Here is a 24447-nt window from a genome sequence, read left to right as displayed (position 1 = left end):
CGTTTGCGTGTAGCGTTTGTTGCAGCTCCCTCAGTTGTTCATCTTTCTTCTGTCTATCCTGTGCAGGGCTGAGCCAAGGACCGGCGCAACGTGCGCATGCCATAGCAACCGTGTCTGTGGCGTCAGTAAAGCAAAATTGTATTGAAGGGGAAGTCAATCAAATACCGTGCAAGGTATATCAACGGTCAACTCAATATCGGAAGTAAGCAGATAATGGCGATGAAGCTGCAAAATGTAGAAGGGCTGGACAGTAAAGATATGTACCAGACATGTATAATACATAGTAGGTCCGGCAAGTATAGTCTGGACAGACACACTAATCAAACTTACCGGCGTCATTATTAAGAGCAGCATTTCCGTAACATCTATGTCTGATATAATAATGAAATAACTACCGTGTCGAGAGGCGAGGAAACAACAGCTCCGAAGAAGCAAAGTAACAACAAGATGGCAGACAAGTGGCTTTGTCTGGGACGTTACCTACGAAATGAAGTAGAATGGCAACTACAAAAATGAGCATTTCACACAGATTCATATAGTCATTGAGCTCGAAGTAGTATAAACGCGCTTACATTCGAAATAATCATGTACAGCCGGTGCAACGTTTCAATCAATTCTGTAGTATCTATACTCATTATATATAATAATAACAATAAAACTAGCAACTCGTGCAGTTCCATGGCTGGCAACTATTCCTGTTTTCACTAATGACGGCGAAGTTGCCCTCGTCGCGGCTGTGCAATCTAACTGTCCAACTGCTGATCACACAGGGTCGGGGACCGTAGGGAATAAGGTAACACATGATGAGACTTCCATTGCAGCCGCTGACAGCCGTTGCTAATGCTAATACCGACTGCTGACGCAACAGAGACCGAATCAGCCATGACAGCCACGGCGCGGCTAGAATCGTAGTTGTCGACGCAACGAAGTCAGGGGAAGACGCCGGCAAACAGAGACAGAGGAAGGCGGTATTTATCTTTAGAACAGGACTATATCCTCCTCGTAGTTAGGAGTTGAAAATTCAGAGGACTCTAACGCTGCCATCTACACCATATATGGTATATACGGGGTGATCAAAAGGCTGCTTTGCATTTTATTTCATATCAGAGGTGCTTGTGGTATGTGCGATGTATTCTCTCAATTTTTCGACCGCCATTTTGAAGCACGTGTTAGAATCGTCGTCTGAATCTATCGACAAGTTGTATGCGTAAGTTTCTATGTACTGTTGGTTACCTATTATCTTCTTTCTATTCAACTCCTAGAAGATTAGTAAGAAAAGAGTCTTTGCTGAATCGACAAATATAAAATGCGTTAATCGCCATTATAGAATGTATACCATTTAAAAAAGGCATCTCAAAAAATATTCATAGATTTCTGGATAGCTAATTAGGCCTCTTAAAATGCACAAACGTTACCTTTGAAATTCAATGGTAACTAACGACGATGGAAGGAAACCACGGCAAGCGATAGAATCTTTGGATGTATTTTAAAGTAAAGCTAAGCCTAAGGGGATTCAGCTCAACCATAGATTTGGTATCTGACACTGCAATCAAGTGGTTATCTTATCTCTGTGATTCAAAAGATTTTGTTTAATGTTGGCTACCTTGCATGCATCTTAATCGCCTTGTATGAGCATTCTATGACGGCTAATCATCATGGCCAAAAAAAAGCGAGCAAAAGACGACTAAAGAATGCTCAAGATGCACTATAACTTTCAAATGTAGAATCAGAATCTGGACTATGAGAATTTGTCCTTCATTTTTATCCAACCCTTTTCATTCACCTTCATGTGCCTGACACGCTTTCTAGCCTGATTCTATGTTGCTGCGTGCCTCAAGCCTTCGTGAGCGTTTTAGTAGACATTCTATCGAAAAAAGTGACCCCATGATACGGGGATGTTTTTCGTGTAGACTACGAACTGTCAACTAAATTTACACGACATCTTAAAAGTGTGGCACATCAAACTGTCGCATGCCGATGTTACTCTCGCGACGTCGATTTGTTCTGTTTTTTTTTATACCCTCGAGAAAAACATGTGCATCAGCTTTGTTCTGTTTTCTAAACGTTTTAGGAAATAAAAGAAAAATAGTACTCGTTCTTCTCAGTGGACCAAAAAAAACAGTTCGGCCACCATTTAAGGTGACTTTTCAACTTAAAGTAGCATCAGTTAAGCTGGACTGGAATAGCGCTTCTTATAAACTGTAAGTGTTACCATTGGCCTTCTACCACTGAGGTCACGTAAACAAACGAACTCGCGCGAAACGACAGCAAATGACGGTGATTCTATAGTTGCTGACAACGTAATGACTAGGATTAATTGCGTGACCTGTCATCAACACAAACATGACACGCATTGTTCCTTTGCACTAGTCATCTTAGCTAAAAGAGAAGTTTACACGGGGCGCTCACGTCTGCAACAATATTGACAATAACAACAACAACGACGACGACGACGACGACCGGGACAAATACAAACAACAATACGTTGATTTGCTGCGAGTCTGAGACAAATTCATAACATGAAACAGTTCTACTGAATGTCTCGACCCGATTCCTAAGTAGGGCTGTCTAACAAGTTTATCTATTAGTATCAACATAGCGATTATATATCCTGCATAAGTCCTAGAAAAGACCTGGCTTAGAATAAAGACATATTCCCTGCCCTCAAACAAGATATGCTATGTGTTTGTAAAAATGCGTTTACTGTGTGCATAAATTTCTTTTACCAATAACCCTTACAAGATTATAAAATTATATAGTGTTTGGTAACGTTCGAATATCAGATTATCACATTAGAATTTAGCTATATTAAGATCATATATAAATGACGCTTGATGGAACAAGCCAATGTCCGTTCAACACATAGTTGTTTCATCACAGAAGCTGTGTGTTCGGATTACATGCAAACTGAATGCTACATACATGCCCATCACCGGCAAAAAAGACACTACACTGAGAAAACGTTTGTCTTTAATGGAAAGACACTGCAAACTGGAATAGAAGGTGTGGAATAGAGACTATAGTTTTCCGTGAACAACAGTTCTTCGCATCGTCATTTGCATTTTGCTGGCTTCAAATGATATTTATGCTATACCCCGTTACTCTACGTGCCCGACCCAATTTGTGCAAGGGGTACACGGCATCTCCAGATCTTGGCCGAGAGAAGCCCAAGTAACGGCATCATACGACGCCTGACTAAAAATACTTATAAGGAAACAGTCGATAACATAGGCGTGCAGATAATATACGCGAATGGTATGAACAAAATTAAAAAAAAACTCGTGGAACCGGCTTTCATCTGTTTCACAACAAAGATTGCAATTGTGACATAGCCTCATAATAATACTAAAGAAACTACACGAAACTAACTTCTAAAACCGCTAAGAAATCTACAGAAAAATATAGCAATCAAAAGTGAAACAAATTAAAATGAGAGGTATTCTCTACACATTTCTAAAATATGCTCGACTTTAATGAAAGGCTATATTATATTGCTAACAGAAGGGAGATACGTTGACCATGTAGCGACGAAAAAGAGCGTATTAAAGATCACACAATGATTCCAATATTTTAGCTGGACGTTGGATTAGTCTTACTGAATGACCAGATTTCACAAGCAATCAAAAATCGAAGTGGATCACATTAAAATTCATAAAATGGGCTGCCAGCGTAAATGAGGAAGAATGCAATATCCAGATTTTGTGGACGAGAATGTGTAACCCTACATGTATCAGAAGATTTGTAAAAGACCACGATAACGATAATATGAATCACCATAACGTTAACACTACGATGACCATTTTTTATTGTTAGAGAGATTCTGAAAATCTGTACATGTATATGCAACCTACGTCATCAAAGGAACCTTCCCTTTTCATGTGTGCGTTCAACTCGAGGCGATAAAATGACATAGCAATTAGCACATTTACCAATAAAAGATGAATGAGAAAATGCCAATAAAAATGCGTTGACTAAATCTACTTATTACTCATTATTATTAAGTGTAAACATCTATTTTGGCTCTTCAAACAGATCATCAACTGTAGCCACTCGTATCCGAGGTATCACATTATCGGGTAAAGCAACGCAGTTTAACGTGTTCTGTTTTGATAAATACAAGCATATTGTAAGTGACCTTATCTTCTTAAATAGCAACGTCTCGGGCCCAATCATCATACAATCTTTCCCGATTTTAAAGCAAACACATTGGCAATTCGTATATAGAAAATGGTTTGTCTAGCTTTTTCATCCATAATTGAACCTCAAACTTAGGTTAGCTACATGTGACATCGACCCATGAGTTTATGTTGAGCACAAGTACAAACCCGACTTATTACACATATATATTACCGCAAGTTGTTGATTGTTTATTGTGCCTCCCGGCCGATCCATGAAGAGTGATGCTCCTCTGCTCATTGTGGTGTCCTCCTTCTACTGTCTGTTTCTTTTGAAGAAGAACAATATAAGTAACAGCTACACCTAGCAACAGTACGCCACAATTACCAGTAGCAAACCCCGCGGACCCATTGTGCGATCGCTCTTTGAATTTAATGTCAGAAACTCAAACCTTTATTTTATAGTTCCTATTTCGTAATAATGCTTTCCCGCTTGGTACCTTTTCCCGCCATCGGCGACTATTCTGCTTCCTTTGAATAAATATTTCGGTCACTAACGCCAATATTATGTACTACTGGCCAGGTCATCATAGCATCGTAGTTGCCGCTAGCTGACTAGCTAGATGGCGGCTCCTCGTTGACTAGCGGCCGACTTCCTACAACTTCGACAACGATAATACAACAGAACCAGTGTCGGCAACCGAGCAAACTTTTGCTGTTACTCCCTCTGCTTCTGCTGCTATAGAGGTTCAGTCCACGAAAGACACTGCTAGGATCAGTTTTATCGATTAGTGATGGTTGACTGTGGTGAAGGCTAGCAGCGACTTGGGATGCTGATAGCAATGTGTTGGTTCAAGCGAGTAAACGAATGACCGGCCGGTTCGAGGATCGAGCACTCGCCAAACCGAGTCTAGTGTCACTTTTAGCTTGCCTGGCGTCTGGCGGGTCTGGGCGTGCAGCGATCGGTGGTGACCCGCAGATCAGGTAACTCCAAGCTCCTGCGATGCTCCAGGCACAAACTCGAAAAACCAGCAGCAGCAGCAATTGCCGTCACCATGAAATGCCGGCAGTTTCATCTCATCCCTATGTAGTCGTCTAATCTCACATGGCCGTTACCGACGACGAATGGGTCAACGAAAACATATTCTGACAGGACATGGCGACCATCTCCTGCTCCCAAATAGTACTAACCTAAACGATGCGAAGGTACACTGCGGGAAAATTGCTTAGATCGACAACAACTCTTCGTACTACTGCTGTACGTATTTGGACAGCTATGACACGACGATAAAGTGTTGAATAGCAGTGGATGTTAGCCGTAAAAAGCTCGTGAGCATATTAAGAGTGTTCGATGCTCGACAGCGGAGCCGCAACGTTTATAACAATGCGAACAACACGAGCAAAGGGGAATGAAGACGGACCGTTCTAACATCAGGTCGCAATGATCGGTTCAACAGCAATCGAAGTTATCAAAAAGTGTGTTTTAATAATCAAGGAGACATGGCACGGTAAAAACATAGAATTCATAGCGAAAACGAAGAGAATATGGAAAAATGGATAGTTATTGTTGTTCATACGTGATCGAATTCAAGAGCTAACTGCCATCGCCATCTTCGTCAGATATCGAAACAATAGCCACGCTGAGAAGAACGCGAAAGCGACAGGAACGGGCGCGCATAGGCTCGTCTGGAAGTGAACGATCCGAACTTTTAGAGAATTAGTTGGTCACTTTCGCATGGGGCAAGGTGTAACAATGTCCACAGAATACATGCGAAGCAATGTCAATAAAGGGTGATGTTTGCTAAGCCGCGACATTCTTTTATCAAATAACTTTCTTCCATAACAGCTTATCATTACAGAAATAGTTGTGGTAAGCTCGTTTACTTAGTGCCACATAACTCATTCGACTATTGCTTACAATATAGTTTCATTTTTAAAAATTCATAGGGAGATAGTCGAGAATTTACATCATAGATCCGAAACACGGTCAAAAAGCGAAAGGTGTAAACACAAATCCTAGAATAATTATGTCGTGCCTAGTGTTATTACCGTTTTTGTTACAGTGACAGCTGTTGCTGCTACCCTCGACGGTGAAATGTCATGAAAATGAATTTGTATTAGCCGATACGATGCTAAAGCAATGCCATACTTTAGCGCTAGTCGCAGCATCGAGTGACCAGGTGAAGAAACTCTACGCGACATCAACATAATTCTATTATATATGCTTGGCAGTACCAGTTACCACATCAAGTCGAGCTACCATAGATGTATGATTAATAGCACTTGTGTAGTATTAGCGGCCGTAGAAATAACTTCACAATGTCTGTATGGATAATCCATGTGGCAATATTTACAACATTATCGTTATTTCTTCTAGCGCACTGATGGCAATGTTGGTTGTTATTATTGCCATATAATCGCCGGACGTTCGATCGGTCTCGGCTATTAATGGAGGAGAGCGCTTTTTCGCCAACGTTAACAGCAGAGTGGTGACGACGATGTTATAGGAACCACTATTAGCAGCAGGGCTATCAGCACCGCAACCAAAACAATCTCACCGATTGTAGGACAGTCATTGACAGCTGGCAACTCGAGCTGCCGCCCATGCTGTCTTGCGGCCGTCTTTGGCCGGAGGGCCGCATTCGTCTCTATTGCGACAGCCACAACAACCGACGTTGACATCGTTGTCGGCGACAGCAGCAGCACGGACAGCGGCGTGGAGCAAACCGCGCTGCAAATGAGGGCACTTCCGCACAAACCATCGTTAGACGGCGACGGCAAAGCTACGGCAACGAACATTTGCGACCGGTGGCACCATCGTCGTTGCCATCAACGAATCAGCGACAACAGGACAATTTCGGAACGACCGAGCTACAGAAGGGCAGAGACGCGATTTTACCGTCACCGCGACAGCCAATTATCGTTGGTACTTATTGGTGCTCCAGCATTGTTGGTGCTTACCGCCATACAGCTCGGGTCAGTACGCGCTAAGAACAATTCGAAAAAAAAAAACGAGGTATCGATGCACATGCTGGGTGCTGGCTAGCATCCTAGTCGTGGGAAATAAGCACTAGACTAGTGGGAAGGATATAGATCTAATCGTCTATCGATGGAGTCGATCGCAGAGTATTTCGAGTAAGGGTATGATTCGAACACCCACAATGCCGTGAGTATACACGATAAGTGGGGAGACAAAACCGAAAGCCCGGGTAGAGTGAATCATGCGAGAGGAGCTGAAGAATACATAAACAATGATATATATACCTAACTGCGTGATGTGACCTATATTCAGCCAATGAATTTTCGAAAATCCATATAAATTACGCGGACGCATGAGATTATCATTACGTTTAACCAGTACAATAACGACAATATACTTTCTTCGACAAAAACATTTTTAACAGGTCATGCAATACGGGTAGAGGGCTGTACTATTATTCTGAGCTACTTAACTCATTTGAATTGATAGCATGAACCCAGTAGCGTGGCTTTCGACCCAAGAAATTTATTACACTCCCAGTGATTGCCCAACAAAGCATGTTTACGCTCTATGTATCCCTAATTTTGCCCAGTTTTTCCTTTTTACTTACCGGTATATCCCTCCGGTATTTTCTATAGATTCACCGCGTTCTTATTCTTCCATACATTCACTTGCGGTAAAGCCCATGCCAGTTACCCCATCCACATACGAAACGCTTTTATAACATTGTTTGGTGGGTACCAATCTGCGTGCAAGGAGCTGTCTGACAACAAAAAACACTCATTCGTTTTTATTTTCTCTCTCTTTCCCTCTCTCTCTTTCCTTGTTTTCCTTTGACTCACTAACTAACTAACTCACCATTGTGTTCTGCGAAAACATTGGCGGAATTGAGCTGCGTGCTGAGTCGTTGCTCCAGCCGTCCTGTGCTGCCGTTCCCGCTGCCTCCGCCTTGGCCCGCACTGGAAGAATTGTTGTTGTTATTTTTGCGTTTGAGATTTGATGAACGAGGTGCACTACCGCACGACGACGAACTGCCCCCCGATGGACGTAGGTCCTTGCCCTGTTGGGCGCCCATAATTTCTTCTCCACCGTTGCAAAACGTTTGCCTAGCCCGGGACTGACCGCCCCAACGTTCGGGGGGCCGTCGCTAGGGCGTTCCGGCCTCGCTCATATCGTGGTCCTTTTCCAGAAACTCCTCTAGCCGAAGCTGTCGGCAAACACGCACGTACACACACGCACAAAATCCAACTGCAACCGCGCCTCACGCCCGTAATAAGCAGGAAAAGTACAGCTGTTTAGAGGAGCAATATAAACAAAGGATGCACTCTCACCTAGTAAGTTTTATCCCGCTTCGGTTTGTGCTACGTACTGCCGTTGATAGTGAAAAGACGGACGGTCAGACACGCTGTGCTTATACCAAAACACACATACGATGCAACACAAGGCGAACTTTTCCTCGCACCAACATACACAAATCGCTCCTCACACACACCACACTCTCGATCGGCCGCTAGCTCCTTTATCCTCAGTAACCGCAAACTTCGTTCTGGCTTGCTTGAGAGTTGATTGTAGCAGCTCTTCGACCCAACCGGGCTATGTCCGGACACGCACCCGAGCTCTCTTAACAGCTACTGCACCCCCGTGATGGATGACACTGCTTGACTATGGCGCTGTGGTAGTTAGTGGGGCTAATCGGAGGAATGCAATAGAAAAAAGCTTTGGCTTCTTGTTTGGCTTGTAGGCTGGTCAACTTCAGCTCGTTGCCCGGCGCTTCGAGTATAACAGGCACGGATACAAGACGATTCACAGCACTAGTTCTCGTTTGCAAGAATAGGTTTGCGTTTTATGCGTCGAACGTTGATGCTCCACAATATCTCATCGTGGTTACCGCTTCTCAATCGCCGTCAACCAACGCTGCTAGAGCATTGACTCGATTCTATTCAGCTAAGCGACAGCCTCAACCAAATCCCTCACATATACACAGACACACTCGCTAAATTTTGAAACAGATGTAATCATACTTCACATTTACGTCTTGGCTCCGCAGCTCCCCTACAGCGTGCATCGGGTGTTGATAATAACGAGTGCGGCTACTGATATTAATGCGATTACTGCTGCAACTCCGTTCGGACTGTGTATGTATCTATTTTGTGGAGCCGTCGTAGAACCATCACAACCTTGCTCACAACGCCACCCTGGTACTGCTGTCCGATAGTGCTGGTCGGCTGTGGCAGCCTATCGTCTGCACCAAGGATCCCTAAGTCTGTTGGTCGGTCGGTCTCTCTGTCCCTCCCGTCGTAGTACGTACAATCTGCTGCTCCTACTCCACCAAAAACAGGAGCAGTCCGTTTGGTGTCATTTCATCCAACACAACGGTAGGAGCCATCTTGGAAAGACAGAGCGCCTTCAAGAGAGGGCACGGCGGAGAAGTCAGGCTGCCGGCGCGCGCAGATTTGAAGCGTCAGGAACAGAACGGACGGCAACGGTAATGCGAGTGCGCCCATGATCATAACCGTAGCTGCTTTGGTTAACGAACAAATGAACGAGCGAAGAATAGAAAGTAGAAATAGTTAAATTCGAAACAATGTTTTGGACATAACCATAATGCTTAGATATGAGCTAAAATTGAAGGAAAATTGGATTGCTACCTCTGAAGAAATATATAGCTGGTCTACATGCAAAATCGACTTAACGAAACATTTCAACGGTTTTCGATTACAATTTTTTTACAAAGAAAACAGGTCTTTTTAACTGAATTCCATTTCGATATACTTTAGCATATAAGGCGTCTTATGAGTATACAATCATAATCAATTAGAGATTAGATTTCCTACAGTCTAGCCTTCCAATCGATTCTATGGGACGTAGGAAGGCACAAACCACAAGGGGTCAATAACAAAATATCTAGGATGTATACGGACTCGTTTGGATACCCTTCGCTTTGCGTTCATAACCGTTCGATTTTCGACGATTTTTTATCTGACAGCAGCACTGCCAGTCGCAACACCCTCTTCCAAGCCGCTCACCTCCTCCTCCACGAAATGTTGTTGCAGACCCCTTGACCGCGCCCCTCGACGACGCTTCCAGACAAACCCCCAGCCATGGGAATTCCACAGGCGGGGGATGCCAGAGGCGCGAATCAACAAGCCAACACCAAAACTAAAGTCACTAATGAAAGTCTTGAAGAAACCAATTTAAGAAGGTATCCATTGAAGCCGGTTCGACAGGCGGGTATTTACTGTAGAAAGCGAGGAGGCTTTCAGTGATCGATGCCGCGGGAGATTTAAACCAACAGGTTCACTTGCCTACCTCTTCAATGGTACACTCAACACGAAACGACCGAGAAGTAGCGCTTATTAACGATCATAAACAAATAAGGCGAACAATTTTAAAATGGATGAGGTATAGAAAAATATGGCGATAACTATTTATTTATTCTTATATCAAGGTACTGCTATTTTGAAAGCCCGAATTGAAGATACTTCCGACGATGCCTCACAGGGGAATGGTATTGATGTTTTAGAAAGACAAGCATCTATGGGAAGTTTCAACTATTTTTGAAGTGGTAGGGAGCAACGCGGAATTACTTTAAAAATACAAACCTCGATGCAGTGAGTCTTGAGGATGCACTCAATAGCCATGTGTGGTGGTTAACATGTGGATGATCAAAAGCATTCACGGTGGTAGACAGACATCAAGGGAGCCCGATCTTGAATCTACTTCTTACTTCGTCTTGATACCTCGTATCAGTAAAGAACGCGATTCCAATTTCTATCAGATTAGTAAGATAGGTTTTTTAAACACAAGTTCTGACTACGATTGAATTTCTTCATTTGATTTGCTTACGTTTTCAATAGTTACTAAGTATATGATATAGGTAGTGATTATAAGTACAGTACACTTCTTTTAGTAAAAACATCAACATATCTTTATAGTACAGTTTACTACGATTAATTTGCACAGCTCTTCATTGTGCGTCGATATCTACGAATGTATGTGTTGACGGTGGAACTGAATACATCCTATTCAATATGACTTCAGCACGGTTACCGTAATAAAGATAATTATAAAACAAACTGAGATTAAACAATTTGCGTTAATCTAAACTAAACCGGCAGAAGCTTTGTGAAGCGAACACTTACACAAAGAACTCCCGTATCTGCCAACGTTGTCGTCAGCTCGGGTGCACTTGAATTTTCACTCAGTGTCAGATCCCCGTAGATCAATAATGATCGTCATGTGTACAACCTCGAAAAAAAACATGGTGTGTCGAAAAATTTTTGACCGTTTTTCTGGCTAGATAGCTTTAAAGTCGCATATTTCAAGTATTATGAGTTGCGTTAGATCGGCGTTGAACTCATTTAAAAGCTGATTTGACAATAGTAAAAGTTGTTAAAATGCCTATATTCAGATTTAAAATGAAGCGCCTTGAAAATGAGCGGAATTTTTGCCAGTTCGCCATATTTTATAATTTTATTACGATGAAAGCACGAATACCGCCCAGGCCCATAGAATGATCTGTGCTGTTTAAGCTCAAACAGGGTTCTGTCGTTGTGAAAATTTTGATATGAAACATGCTTCTGGTAGTTGTCGGAAATTATTGCGAAAGTTGAGCAGGACCGACGTGAGTAGCTGGGGTATTGCTAAAGAAACTAAACAATTTCCACCAAAACGGTCTTGAGCTGTTTGAAAGGAGGTAGCTACAAAAAAGCTTGACGTTTCAATGGACACAAAGGAAATTACTGAACGGTATTTCTACTTACTAAACTTTACAATGAAATCGAGCTATTTCTAAAACGGTTGTGATAAGAAGTGGATTAGAAGCGACAACAATCTGCAATTAAAAAAAATCTACAATTTTTTGTGGCAACACCCAGATGTTGGGATTGCCGTGCATTATGAGTTGGTGCCGTTTAGCAATAATATTAATTCCGACCTCTCTTGTCAGCGACTAAATAACTACGTTAAGCCATTGAAAAAAATCGACCAAAACTACGGGACAGAAAGAGCGTTATCTCTACTACTGTGAAAACTCTAGATTAGACGCGTCTCTAACTATCCGGCGAAAATTGAAAAAACTAGGCTAGAAAATTTTAATGTATCAGCCATATATCCTTGCTCTTGCACCGACGGACTATCATTATCGGTTTCGGCCTTCGCAGAACTCTTTTAATGATGTTAATTTAGTATCAATGGGATGCAAAAAGTATTTGTCACAAGTTTTTGCACAGGACCCGCAGAAGCTGATCGATAAAATATATAAAATAATAAAATAGCGCGGACTTAGATTAATAATAATGTTGCAAAACAGAGAAAATAGTTTCTTCAATTTTTGTTGAAAACAGTGAATACCTTTTCAACAATCCTATATGATATATAAGAAACGCACGAATTTAGATACTGCGAATCATTGCTCTTTTTTCTGCATCTATCTGGAAATCAGCATGTGTTAATATTTATTGTTTGCGGTGTGTCAGAATATTTTAGATTTCTGCTTTTAAACAAGCTAAATCTTTATAATTATATTAAAAATACAGTTTTTTTTTTCAATGAGTAAAGACTGGCTTGATTTCTTGCTAAGACTCTAATGATTCTTTATCTAAGTCACTACTTTACAATATATTTCGTGAGCTGACAGTCTCACAAATTTGCGCCTTCCGTAGTTGCCCTGAGCCCTTTTCGTGGGTTAAGTTTGCCAAATCGTGTCATTGAACGTTTAGCATTAGAAGTCGAACCCGCTTTTACATTTATTACAATTATATAACAGGTCTCTGAAGAACCCAAGACTACTTAAACTTCGTAGAACGACATAGAGGTCAAAGGATAAGATGAAAAAATGTTGCCTGCAGTTCTTGCAAACAAACATGGAACAGTCATTTTATCAGTTGTGTTCATCGTTGCGTTTCAATTGGTTTTGGTGAGGGCGTCTCACATTGTGACTGGCAGATCTATTTGATTTACAAGTCACGTGGTAATAATGTGCATGTCATAGCTTTTTGAATAAGCACATAGTTATTGTCATTGTACAAAATTAGAGGATTTTAACTAAGGTGTGGATAGGCCAATATGGAACTAAATATGATAATTGAGGTGGAAATTTCGTTTCGATCGTATCATGCGGTCAATAAAAAGTAATCTGTACGAAAAGGTTTTTGCTATTAAGTACTAAGTCTATTGCAAACATTATAGCCCAGCTTAAAAAATAACTTTTCTTACATCTCCAGTAAGGTGACTGAGACACAGCGATCCCTAAATCCTGTTGTTTTATATGTAAAAGAACGTTCTAACTGAGAAAGAAATACTGCACCGTAAAAAAGAGTAAAATAATTTCATTTAGAAAGTATTTTTTGCAAGTTTCCTTTAATGCATTCTACATATACCTTTGCTTCTAGCTGTTTTATCTAACACTTGGAACTTGTATTACTTCAGAGTGTTTGGTCATCTAGCTGCACGCAGCTTAACTGCCTAGTGGACAAGTCGAAATATTTTCCCAGATCGAAGCGGAAAACATCTATCTCGCTTATTTAAATTGCATCTTAAGAAAACGGCTGATCATTATATAGATGCAACCGGTCAAATGTACCTTCATATGTCCCAAAATTGATCGGACATAATTTTAAGAGTAAATCTTTGGCTTTGAATATGAGATATTACCTTTTATTTATTCAATTTCTGGCAATCCGGTAGGTTACTGACGGTCCAAACTCCGTTATCTAATACGGTCAACGCGTAGTTTATTCACGTATGTTTATATTTTCTATAATAATACAGGAAACTTTAAAAAAAAATCGGGAACTGCGATTAGTTCCTAGACAGTAAAATGTGTCCTCAATTAAATTTTCTATTATTCCTGATATTTATAAGATTTAGGATAAGATGTAACATTCTAATAGGAAAAACTTTTGACAGATTTTTTTCCAGAAGTTTTATTTGATTGAAAATGCTTTATGATTAAAAATATCCCTTTCTTATGTATGACGTTCATGAACTTTTACAATTTTCACGGCATCTGTTACGTAAAAAGCCTAGCTTAATATTGCATTTCGCAATAAATGATAGTATTTTTAAGATTTATGTAAGTTAATATTAACAACCTTTTTAAAGTCAATTTACATGCGATTTCAAAGAATGAAGATATCTATTTTAGGTATGCAAATACATTGTAGTGATCATGCTTTAAGTGCATGTTTCCTGTCGTGCGTGAGTACGATTTTCTGTACATCTGATGATAATATAGCGTGATCACTTGCTGAGGTGATTTCATTTCATTTACTTGGTTTCTCTTGATGAGTTCGCGATTGTTAGTGACAATTTGGACCAATGTTCGAAATAACTAATACGTATAATGTCGTAGATAGTCTGCAAAGAAAAATCGTTGTACGAAAAGTAACTACGCTTTCACATTTTTGAAATGTATACAGCATGCTTAAATACCACGCAATAAGGCATAGTTTAAGGAGCTGTAACGAGCTCCAAGAAGCAGCCATCGTCTCTAATACAGGAACCACATTGCTCCTCATGAACCGCTAAATTAGAGACGCTGAAGCAGACGCCTTCTGAATCCCTAGAGGCGTCTTGTAATGTGGCTTGATGTCTCTATGGAAAAATCCAGAATTGAGGGTCTAAGGTCACCTATTGTCGTAAACATTAATATTGCCGCATATTACCGTAACTTATCCTGCTGGAGCATTATCTTAAGCTAAACTTTTTTAACATACAATATGATGTTTGGACATGCTGCGCGCAGTAGTCAAAAGTCCTTGAGAACACATCGGTGATGGTTCAGGTAATTAAATCACTTAAAGATGAGCGTAATCCCTAGCTAGGCCAGAGCAATTCTAAACTAGTTCGAATCAAATGAATACGTCTTTTTCAGGTGTAAAACTGTATTTAATAGCTATCTTTTTTAGTTATCTCCTTTTATTTTTTTAATATATATTTTTTTACTATTATATATATAATTAAACCTTTAGCCGTTTCTCTATGATGCATATATACTACTATGATCACGAACATCTACTGTGTTATTATTATTGTTAGATATCATATCATCATAATATAAATGATGTAGGACAACGAGAAGTCGATTTCACACCAAGGCGAATTTTTATTGCCTCAAGTGTATCATACCGTCTGCGATTTATATTGGTACTGTATACATATTATTTTATTTATATATATTATCATCTAAAAATTAACGCAGTTATCAGGTATGCTGTAAGAAGCTATAATAAGAGGTCTAATTTCTTCTATAAACCGTTCATTTTTTTGATCAATAAGCTCTGTTAAGTAGTTAACATTTATACACACATGGGTTAAATTTTGGAAAGTTACCAGGCTTACATTTCTGATATTAATTAATAGCTCTTAGTTACGGGTCAGAAGAATGTTACTAGCTCAGTCTGGGGTGCTGAGAAGGTACGCGTTAAAACTTTGGGCATCTAGGCACAGCTTGACAGTGAGTAGAGTAATGCCTTAACAGGATGTGCGCTGCGATATTTAAAAGCTATCACAATCTAACCGGAGTCAATAGTTACCTATCATCAGGGCTGAGGCTGTACTAACAATGAAATAGATCAAGCCAAATGAAGCTTTATGAAGCACTTATATTCAACAAATAAGCGGTGTAGAGTATGCTATGGTAAAATGTACATATGAAGTACGTTCTTATACAGAAGACGCATAATGTTGTTAATAATGAAACTTTTTGAGATACATAACAGCTATAAAAATCATCTGGTCCGCTAAAGATGTATGCGCAGCGTCAGAATCGTAGTGCTCAGCTGAGAAATCTATACGATAGAATATATTGTTTGCTGATTTGTTTCTAAGCTAAATGTCCTTCAGTCTAGACATCCAGCGTGCTTTCACTTTGTCTCAGTCTACCTAGACATCCTATGTGAGTCAGTTTGTGTCTTACCTGTTCTTTGTAAAGCCGGCCCACTACCCACTAAGCTGTACCCGGTTTTCATTATCGCCCCAGCTCATTTACTGAACAGACATACGTCAAGTTAGTTGAATTTCTGACCGTTTTCCTACGTTTCGTGTGTACGTTTTCATTAAAACTCGCCCAGGTTCATCATCAAGTTTGGGTAAGAATAAGGATCAAGGGTGTTGTTTAATGTCTTTCTCGTGTTTGCATCAACTTCTGCAGCCAGCGCACGCTATAGTAAACCCTCATTTGTAGTAGTTTGTGTACGTTCCACTTAAAAGCAGATGGTTCAGCTGGTGCACACCTGTACATCTAAATGCTGAAAAACCCACCGAAGCACCACTGAAAGCCCATAAGCTGCTCACACTGGTCAGTAATGCGGAGACTGACTTCTTTACGGGTGAGAGTACATTGATACAAACCTACTGTTATTTCTGCCCCAGGCTAGGCGCGCCTATTGCGGTGCACTTCGCTATAATGCATTTGTTTGATTCGGCTTTAGCTGGTGGCGACGATGAATGCCAATATAAACAAGAAGCAAACTGTCTACTATAACGTAAATCTGAGCGACTGAACGACTAACAAGGAGAAGGAAAAGACAACGGCGCCAGCCTGGCCGGAAAGAAGAAATATTATCGAAAGAGCTTTTACTTCTTCTGTTTCACTACTCTTCGATTATATAGCCATTAGATATACGATTTAGCGTAGGGAACGTGCGTGTTTAGAATAGACACGATTTGTCATAACGCACTAGTGAGCCAACAAACCTCTGCATATATGTATATTCACATGAGAGACGACCAGTGAACTATGTATGTACACGAAGTAAACTTGTGAATAGCATACGAGCGATATATGTGTGACGTAGTGCAGATAGCGATTTCTTTGCGTGCGTCCGCTACCACTAATAACGTTGATGAAAAACTAAGCGTGCTTAACATGCTGTGTGTGTCTTTACGTTTAATCAATATGTAACTTTGGTAAAAACAGGACCACTAACAGAAATCTTTACCCAAGAAAGGGATGTGATGGTTCAATTGAGTTTTGCTGAAATACAAAGATTTTTATCCGTTTCGAAATGAAATACATTACAACAGAAGACCAAGTAAAACTCTAACATCTATTAAAATGTGACAAATGTTTTAATAAGTATATTGAATATTTTTAGATAAAGCAAGATGGCCATTTGTGAGGACCGAGGGAACACTACTGAAAGTGACGGAGAACGCATTGATAATGCGTTTTTATCTTGAAAATAGGTAAATTTGCATAGAGCGGCTGGTGTAGTGATGATGTTATCGCTGGCCCAATTGTGCGGCCTTTTTTCGTCTGTTTGTATTTGTGTTCTGAATAGATCATTCATTCGACCTCTATATGCTTATACGTAAATGCAATATGTTAACTCCGAATACAGAACTCTGTAGAGAACGGGCAAAAACCTACTGTAAGGCACGTTACCGATAACTGTGGCAAAAAATAGTGTTCAGATAATCTGTTGGCAGGGGACTGGAGATATATATAGCGTTGCTATGATGTGTTTAGTAGACAAGGCTTATAGGATAAAGACCGCTTCTTTCGTTGCTGACCTTAGAACCACCCTTTTTTGTTAGAGTTGTTTCGATTTAGTTTTTTCTAATTAGGTTAAGGAATCGTTGCGTGCGTCGGTCCGATAAGAGGAAGATAGATAATTCAGTAGCAAAATCTTTCTTATTTTCCTTGGTGGCGTTGGATATGCCTGTGTGCTGGACTGTGGTTCTGTGCCTCTATGCCGCTGTTGCAGCGCCGTGAAAGAAACGCAATTTGCAGCACAATGTCCGTAGTGATGCGATCATCGAGCTTTCGCGAGCGCTCTCCACCGGCGATCTCCCTCGATCAGTGGGACTTCGGAAAGAGGCCCTCGCAGGCCATTCTCGCCATCGAACTCAACCATCACCGAGCTTCGTCGCGTTCGTGTTCCTCAATGTTCGTGAGTAAAGTTTAAGGCCTTAGGGTATCTATTGGTTATTTCACTAAGGAAATATCCTTACATAATAGTATTTTATATACGTAAAATAAGAAAGAATATATGGGCAGTCGCAGTTAAATGACAAGTGTGAAACACGATATAAGCATATATTGAAGTTGAATCGCCGTAGAAGAGACGAATCAGCCTTGTTACCCAATATATGACTCCAGGTATATATGTCAAATACATAGGGCATTTGAAGAAATCGCTTGACAAAATTTGAAACTACAAGCTTTACTTGTACGCTATATTTATCTTTTACATATACTATATACATTTTTGTACCATACACATGTGTCGTAAAAAAGATTTACGCGCAAAGAACCGAAGTCATGCAATCTGGAGTTGCAAACGTTTTTTGAATTCTTTTGGTATCCCTAAGAGTCTGAGAAAATGTCTCGAGAAAATTTGTAAGATTAAAGTTTCAAAGCTTAGTCAAATAGTGAATGAACATGGGCACGGACAGAGAGTTGTGTAAGAACGAGTATAAATCAATGTTTTTTTTCCGATTTATAAATATATATATACTTTGAGAATCTTCCTATACCTCTGCCAGTTTAAAAACAGTTTCAGAAAATTTGCAACATAAACACAACGAAAGTTGGCTAAAGGAGGAGAAAACGTAGGGTTGGCCAAACCGAAACAGTGAAGTTTATTTTGTTATGTACTGTTGTCGCAAAAATTGCAAAAGCTGAACTTGTCAATCTCAGTCTAAATATGCCCTGCGGGCTTCTATTATTTATTGCTTGTGTATAAAAGAAGTAGATTTCAATGATTTTAGCCAAAATAGGCCTAAGCTTTCTCGTAAAGAACCTACTAATATCTTTAATAGTATAGTGGAATCACGAAATATATGCAAAACATTATAAATTAGCGTTTTCTGCAACCCCTCCACCTTATTTTCATGGTTATATTTCAGATGGAATATGATTATTTTTCATTTTTATTATAAATGACTAACGAAGAATGATAAAACTATGATAATACTGTATTGCACAGACAATAATTGTACAACAAGCATTTAATGCAGGTTATGGTCACTATTCCACAGACAGTTACGCCTTCCCTCCTACGAACAACTAAGCGGAGCGGCATAGCAATGGGACGTACAATTTACGTCCTAAAAGTGGACGCGTCGGATTGATGCCGCACCGCTTTAGGCGTTCTTGCTTGGGACAAGTAGGCCCTGATAGAAAGGTCCTGAGGCACTCAAAAATGTCGAATTTTCAGATCCATTAATCACAGAAATACTATTAAGAAGATTAGGAAGATGTATATACCAAGCTCAGCGTTTGCTCAGTAAAATAATGTTAATGTAGAAAATGCACTGACAGGTAATAACAGGCATTTGCTCTACGCTGTTGTTTGTCACTAACATGTTATACCAGCAGGAAACGTCCTCCAGTGAGTACCAACTAGGCATCTACGGCTGGAGAAAGAAACTATTATACTTGATTGTCTTTGTGCTATCTTGGCTTCTGGTAGCAAACCTACTTCTCACGCTATGGATAATAAGGTGCATATGCCATTTTCGTACTATGAACTGCAAGCTATTACAAGGCTTAAGCTGATTTATTTAGAAAAAGTAGAAAACATTCCTTAATTTGTTTCCCTTTGTTATTATTCATATTTAAAATCAATTAAATATTTTTGTTGTTGGAGAAACTTTATTGTCACATTGCACAAAAAACATTTAACACAAATACTTAGCTTAGTGTTGATTAGTCATATCGCAAGATGGTTTAACATATTGGACTCTTGTGTTTATGACACTTTTACGTTAAAAAATGCTCAATATACGTAATACTCATTTTGTTGCATCCAATAAATGCGATGTCTATTTTTAGAAACGCCATTACCTGGATAATATTTAGAGAAGTATTTTAGTGCTTGCTTTTCTTGTTGTGGCATTGCCTTTAGAGTTCTTCATTTCTCTATGGACGGAGTTGCTCACTTGAAGATTGATGAATCGTCCGTCAAATTTACAGCTGATGCACACTTCCTTCGAGGGATTTATACTAACTATATACGGCACTCCGCCAAGGTATGATTTGTTAGTTTTGAGGTACGATGCACTTGCCAACCAAACCGCGCTGTTACTTTATACTGTATTTACTGACCTTTTCATCGTTTTATGTACTTTCACACGAATACCTGTACGCATCCAGTGGGAAGAGGCATATACGGATCCATTCCAAAAAACAAACTCCCTCGTACTTAACGCTGCAGGCGAAGTGCGATTGCGTTCATTAAGTCGCGACGGAATCGTTAATGAAGTTGTTGTGGGCGAATCAAAATTTTTCGTCAAATCCGACGACTTCAGTGTCTTCAGTTCCGGCGAAGAGCTCCTACTACGCGTTACAAATGACACACTCTACGTCAAACAAGCTACTGTTCACGGTAGTTACTTTTAGTATTAACGCGATTGTCACTCTATAAACTCTTGTACGGGAAACGATTCGATCAAAATTTACTAATTATTGAATGATATTAATAAACGTTGTGCGATTCATTGGATTTCTCGTTTGTGCCCCTATGAGATTTCAGTTGAGAATGGAGTACGTTTGGAAAAATCATTGCAGACCCCACAAATTACCAGTGGCGAGGAGTTGCTTATAGAGAGTCCCATGGCACGGCTTGGCGTACAGGTTTGTTCAAAAGCTCAGGCCCTTTATTTCTTAGCAAAAAGAGTTTTAAATACTTTCATGATCTTTAAAATCGGCTGTAGACTCAATTTTAGATCCCAATAAAGAGATCATGCAGAACATTATTCATATAATAAAGGTCTGACTCACCCAGCTGTCATTTCTTACGTACTTTGCCCAAACCAACGCATCGAAGGTGCCATTATAAACACTTTATTATTTAAAGATTTATGTGCACCTACATCTCTAGTAGTTTGAAGTCAATGAGCAAAATCAGTTAAAAAGTACCGTTGCTTCCTATAAAAACTTACATTTGCAAGTACTTAAACATTCTAGGTACGATTCTTATTTGATCCTTAGGCTCCGGGGCCTGTGCTTGTCGAGTCCCGCGCAGGGGATATCTATTTGGCTGCCTATGATACTCTTACGCTTGATTCGCGAGATCAGGTTAGTATTGGAGCCCATTTCAACCAGCATATCCAAACAGAAAGTAAATATGCGAGCCGGATAATAATGTAACGTAATGAGTAAAAGATATTCCCAGTCCGGTACGAGGTTAGCTTTACGAATGACAAAACACATTTCTTGGCCACTTGGTTGGCCGATCCGACACCTAAACTCAATTTTTTGTTATTTCTCCCAATAGATCTACTTTGACAGTTCGGATATTCGTTTAAGCGGATTGTCGGCGGCAGCAACCTCCATTGAAAAAACGAGTTTGTACAGTAACAACGCCTCGGAAAATTCAGCGGAAGTATTAGCATTTCCGCTCTGCATCTGTGCACCCAGCGGGAAGCTATTCCTCGGCAGTCTTAGTGGCAATTGCACTCCCACCAACCATATCTGTTAAACTTTCAGCCAGAAGAAACACGAAGAATGGGGGAATTGCGACTTGTATTAGGAGAGGATAGGGGGAAGTAAAGGGAAAAATACCAAAGGTTACTTGAGTAGGTTATTAACTTGATTGAGTTATCGATGGATACCGTACACTCCAATCATACTATTGCAGATAGAAAATGTATTCCATCGATGGAGGCTTTATTTCTAGGTATCTATCGTAATAAATAGCCGAGCATACTATAAAATGCGTCTGGAATAGTATAAACTTTGCCATTGTAAGTCGACAGAAGTGCTTCTATAGAGTAGATGCGATTCAAATGACCTACAATTTTTGTTACAAACGTAGTCCTTACTTGTACTATAACTGAAATGGACAGAATGCTAGTATGAAAAAGCTGACGTATGTTAAATTTCAAGCCTGAATAATCTGTATTCGTATATCGGGACAAATATCCCACCGAATACGGTCACGGCATTCGTCTTGTAATTTTGATGCATTTGTAAATATGTTTTATACATAAATATCTAACAATGTTTATTTTGTTTGTGAGTAGATAAAAAAGCTCAGCAAAATTTATTGGACGAAATACAATAATATTGTGAGCTGTATATATAGTAACAGATGCATGCATAGTTAGCACCCAAGGTATAGAGATTATGTCAGCATTAATAATCCAATAAGATTTTTTTTGCATGTTTTTATGACGCAAATGATTTGCACGGGGAAAGGCTGAAATCACTGTTCTTAATCACGCTCGAATATACACGCTCCACACAACTGTGAAATACAGTAAATTTTCACTAAAACGTCCTATTAATGGACGAGAAGTTCCAATGTGTTTAAGGGAATTGGTTGCACATATACCATACCGTATTATTTATATATTAGTGTAGCTTATTAATTTAAGTTCACCATTTTTTTCTGAAACATCTCGCAAACTACCTAGAATATCACATTTGCGCTTGAAACCAAGGGCATGACATATTAATTCGTTTACAAAAAAATGCATGAATCCAGGCTTAGAGTACACAACACTGGGTTGATCACCTAGACATATTCCACACGTTTACACGTAATGGTTTACTTTGTCAAACCTAGAGTAACCTAACAGATTGACCTCTAATCAAAGAAACAAGTTTTCACGGTGAGTGTAACACTCAAAATGGGGGAATAATATGCTTACGCGCGTCAGTTCTTGAACTCATGTCCGATAGTTGAAAGAATAGATAGAGCCTTATTTTTTCAAATAAAGGTTACCATACAAAGCGTGAAAGGCGAACAGGTAAGAATTATGTGTGCACTTTACAGTTTCAGGCATTATATTGATTATGGAAACAATAGATCCAATATAAGTATGTGGAACATATACTCTATCGTACTACGATTGTTTGATGATTTAAGTAAAAGTCGTCTATTTGTTTTAATAAATTGTAATAATTTTAGAAGCATCACGCACAAACAAAAACTTTCATTTGAAAAGGGTTAAACCGAACAATTATGAATTCCATTCGGCCAGACATTTAGCGTAGCTCCTAGGATATCTGATTAGGAGAGCACAGCCAAATGTCACCTCTTCATGAGAGGACCGGCATGAATATATTATACGTAACTGTGTAGTCGTGCATTTTTTTTTATTAAGAAGCATTTCTGCGTGTTTCAGAGTTGCAGCCAATGTAAGATTCACAGCAGTTTAGAGCTACAAAGTAAACTCTGCAAACACCTTCTGAACTTTCTTTTAATCATGAAAAGGACATAGGTCAGTCTGAAGACAATTACTTAAGAAATATGTAGATTTTGAAACATTGTATCATTAAGAAATAAGTATCTTGATGTTCAAATCTTCCGGAATGACGTGAATGAAATAGATTTAGTTTTAAAAAGTCTCGCCGAGTATCTTATGGCGGGTCTCATAATCCAATCTTTATCGTCTCAAACCCGTTTTGAAGCAGCAGGTGTAAAACTTTGAGGTCATCAAGGAGCTTACTTTTTTGTCACTTTAACCTAGTAACCACAGTTTGTGCTCCAAATTCTGTTACAGCTTTCATACACTTTTATAGCGAAATTTACGGAACGAGCTGTGGCAGGGTGATACATATATATAATACGGAAAAATAGCAAATTGCTAAATTGAAATTATGTGTTATAAACGCCATATTGCTCATTTTTCCAGAATAAATTAATACTGTTAGCCCGTCCACTGTGCCTTTCTTTGTAGACTGGCATGTAGAATCAAGGAAATTATAATTCGCGATGATATTTATGTTTATTTAGTCATATATATTTATGATGCGTTCCTCTACTACAAGTCCACTAATAAATGTCATTGTGTTCGTATAGATGATTGACGCTAGCCGAATTGTTGTTTATATTTGAAAATTAAGGGTTACTGTCCCGCGCTTAGAATTTGGCAAATCCACTTTTCGATATGTTATTGTAACATTACAAAGAAAACGGTTCACGATTGTATGTCTTTAAAAATATTGTTCAAAAGGATGAAAAGTTTCCTGTTCGTATTCTCTTACTTTATTGAAACGATATCTCTCGATGCACAGCGGAACAAACCCTATAATAATGAAGAATAAGTAACTACTAGAGAAAGAAAATTGTTAGCCCCTGAAACACTGAAGTAACCATAAAAACAGATTTATAGTGTCAAATATATATTGCGGCCTGAGATTCGTAGCGCGCATTGACCTATTAAAACGCGATTGTCGAATGTTCGAAAATAGCATCTATTTTCGCTTTTGTGCTCTTGAATTCCCATAACACCAAACCTACACTTTACACTATTCGCTAATCTTTAGTAAAATTTACTTACATCAGACATAGCTCGAAATGACTGCATTTCCGTTTCATACATTTCCATCATTAATAATATTTACCTAAAACGCTACCTGACGGAAGACTCAAATTTATTTATAAAACTAAT

The 24447-nt window shown here is 39.5% G+C and overlaps 2 protein-coding genes across 10 annotated transcripts in view; one reads left to right on the top strand and one right to left on the bottom strand.

The window, feature by feature from the left end:
- The window catches only part of Abl (tyrosine-protein kinase Abl), a 31192-nt gene extending 22482 nt beyond the window's left edge, over positions 1–8710 (bottom strand). Inside the window, exon 1 of one of the 2 annotated variants that reach the window (XM_022842017.2) lies at positions 7954–8710. In XM_022842017.2, coding sequence (XP_022697752.1) covers positions 7954–8170 — 217 coding nt within the window. In that variant the 5' untranslated portion in view covers positions 8171–8710. The remainder of the gene's footprint in view (positions 1–7953) is intronic. The other variant, XM_022842018.2, reaches the window with a different exon arrangement.
- Positions 1–23715, top strand: part of LOC111265396 (delta-sarcoglycan) — a 33038-nt gene extending 9323 nt beyond the window's left edge. The window contains exons 1-9 of one of the 8 annotated variants that reach the window (XM_022842027.2): positions 16009–16187; positions 17196–17286; positions 17808–17993; positions 19421–19548; positions 19953–20076; positions 20201–20432; positions 20580–20680; positions 21038–21124; positions 21324–23715. In XM_022842027.2, the coding sequence (XP_022697762.1) occupies positions 17838–17993; positions 19421–19548; positions 19953–20076; positions 20201–20432; positions 20580–20680; positions 21038–21124; positions 21324–21527 (1032 nt within the window). In that variant the 5' untranslated portion in view covers positions 16009–16187; positions 17196–17286; positions 17808–17837 and the 3' untranslated portion in view covers positions 21528–23715. The other 7 variants (XM_022842026.2, XM_022842028.2, XM_022842025.2 and 4 more) reach the window with 7 other exon arrangements.
- Positions 23716–24447: the final 732 nt, after the last annotated feature.

This window comes from Varroa jacobsoni, unplaced genomic scaffold (assembly GCF_002532875.2).
Source record: "Varroa jacobsoni isolate VJ856 unplaced genomic scaffold, vjacob_1.0 scaffold_968, whole genome shotgun sequence".
NCBI lineage: Eukaryota > Metazoa > Arthropoda > Arachnida > Mesostigmata > Varroidae > Varroa > Varroa jacobsoni.
The sequence above is the reverse complement of the archived record's forward strand: the minus strand, read 5'-3'. Positions and strand labels throughout refer to the sequence as shown.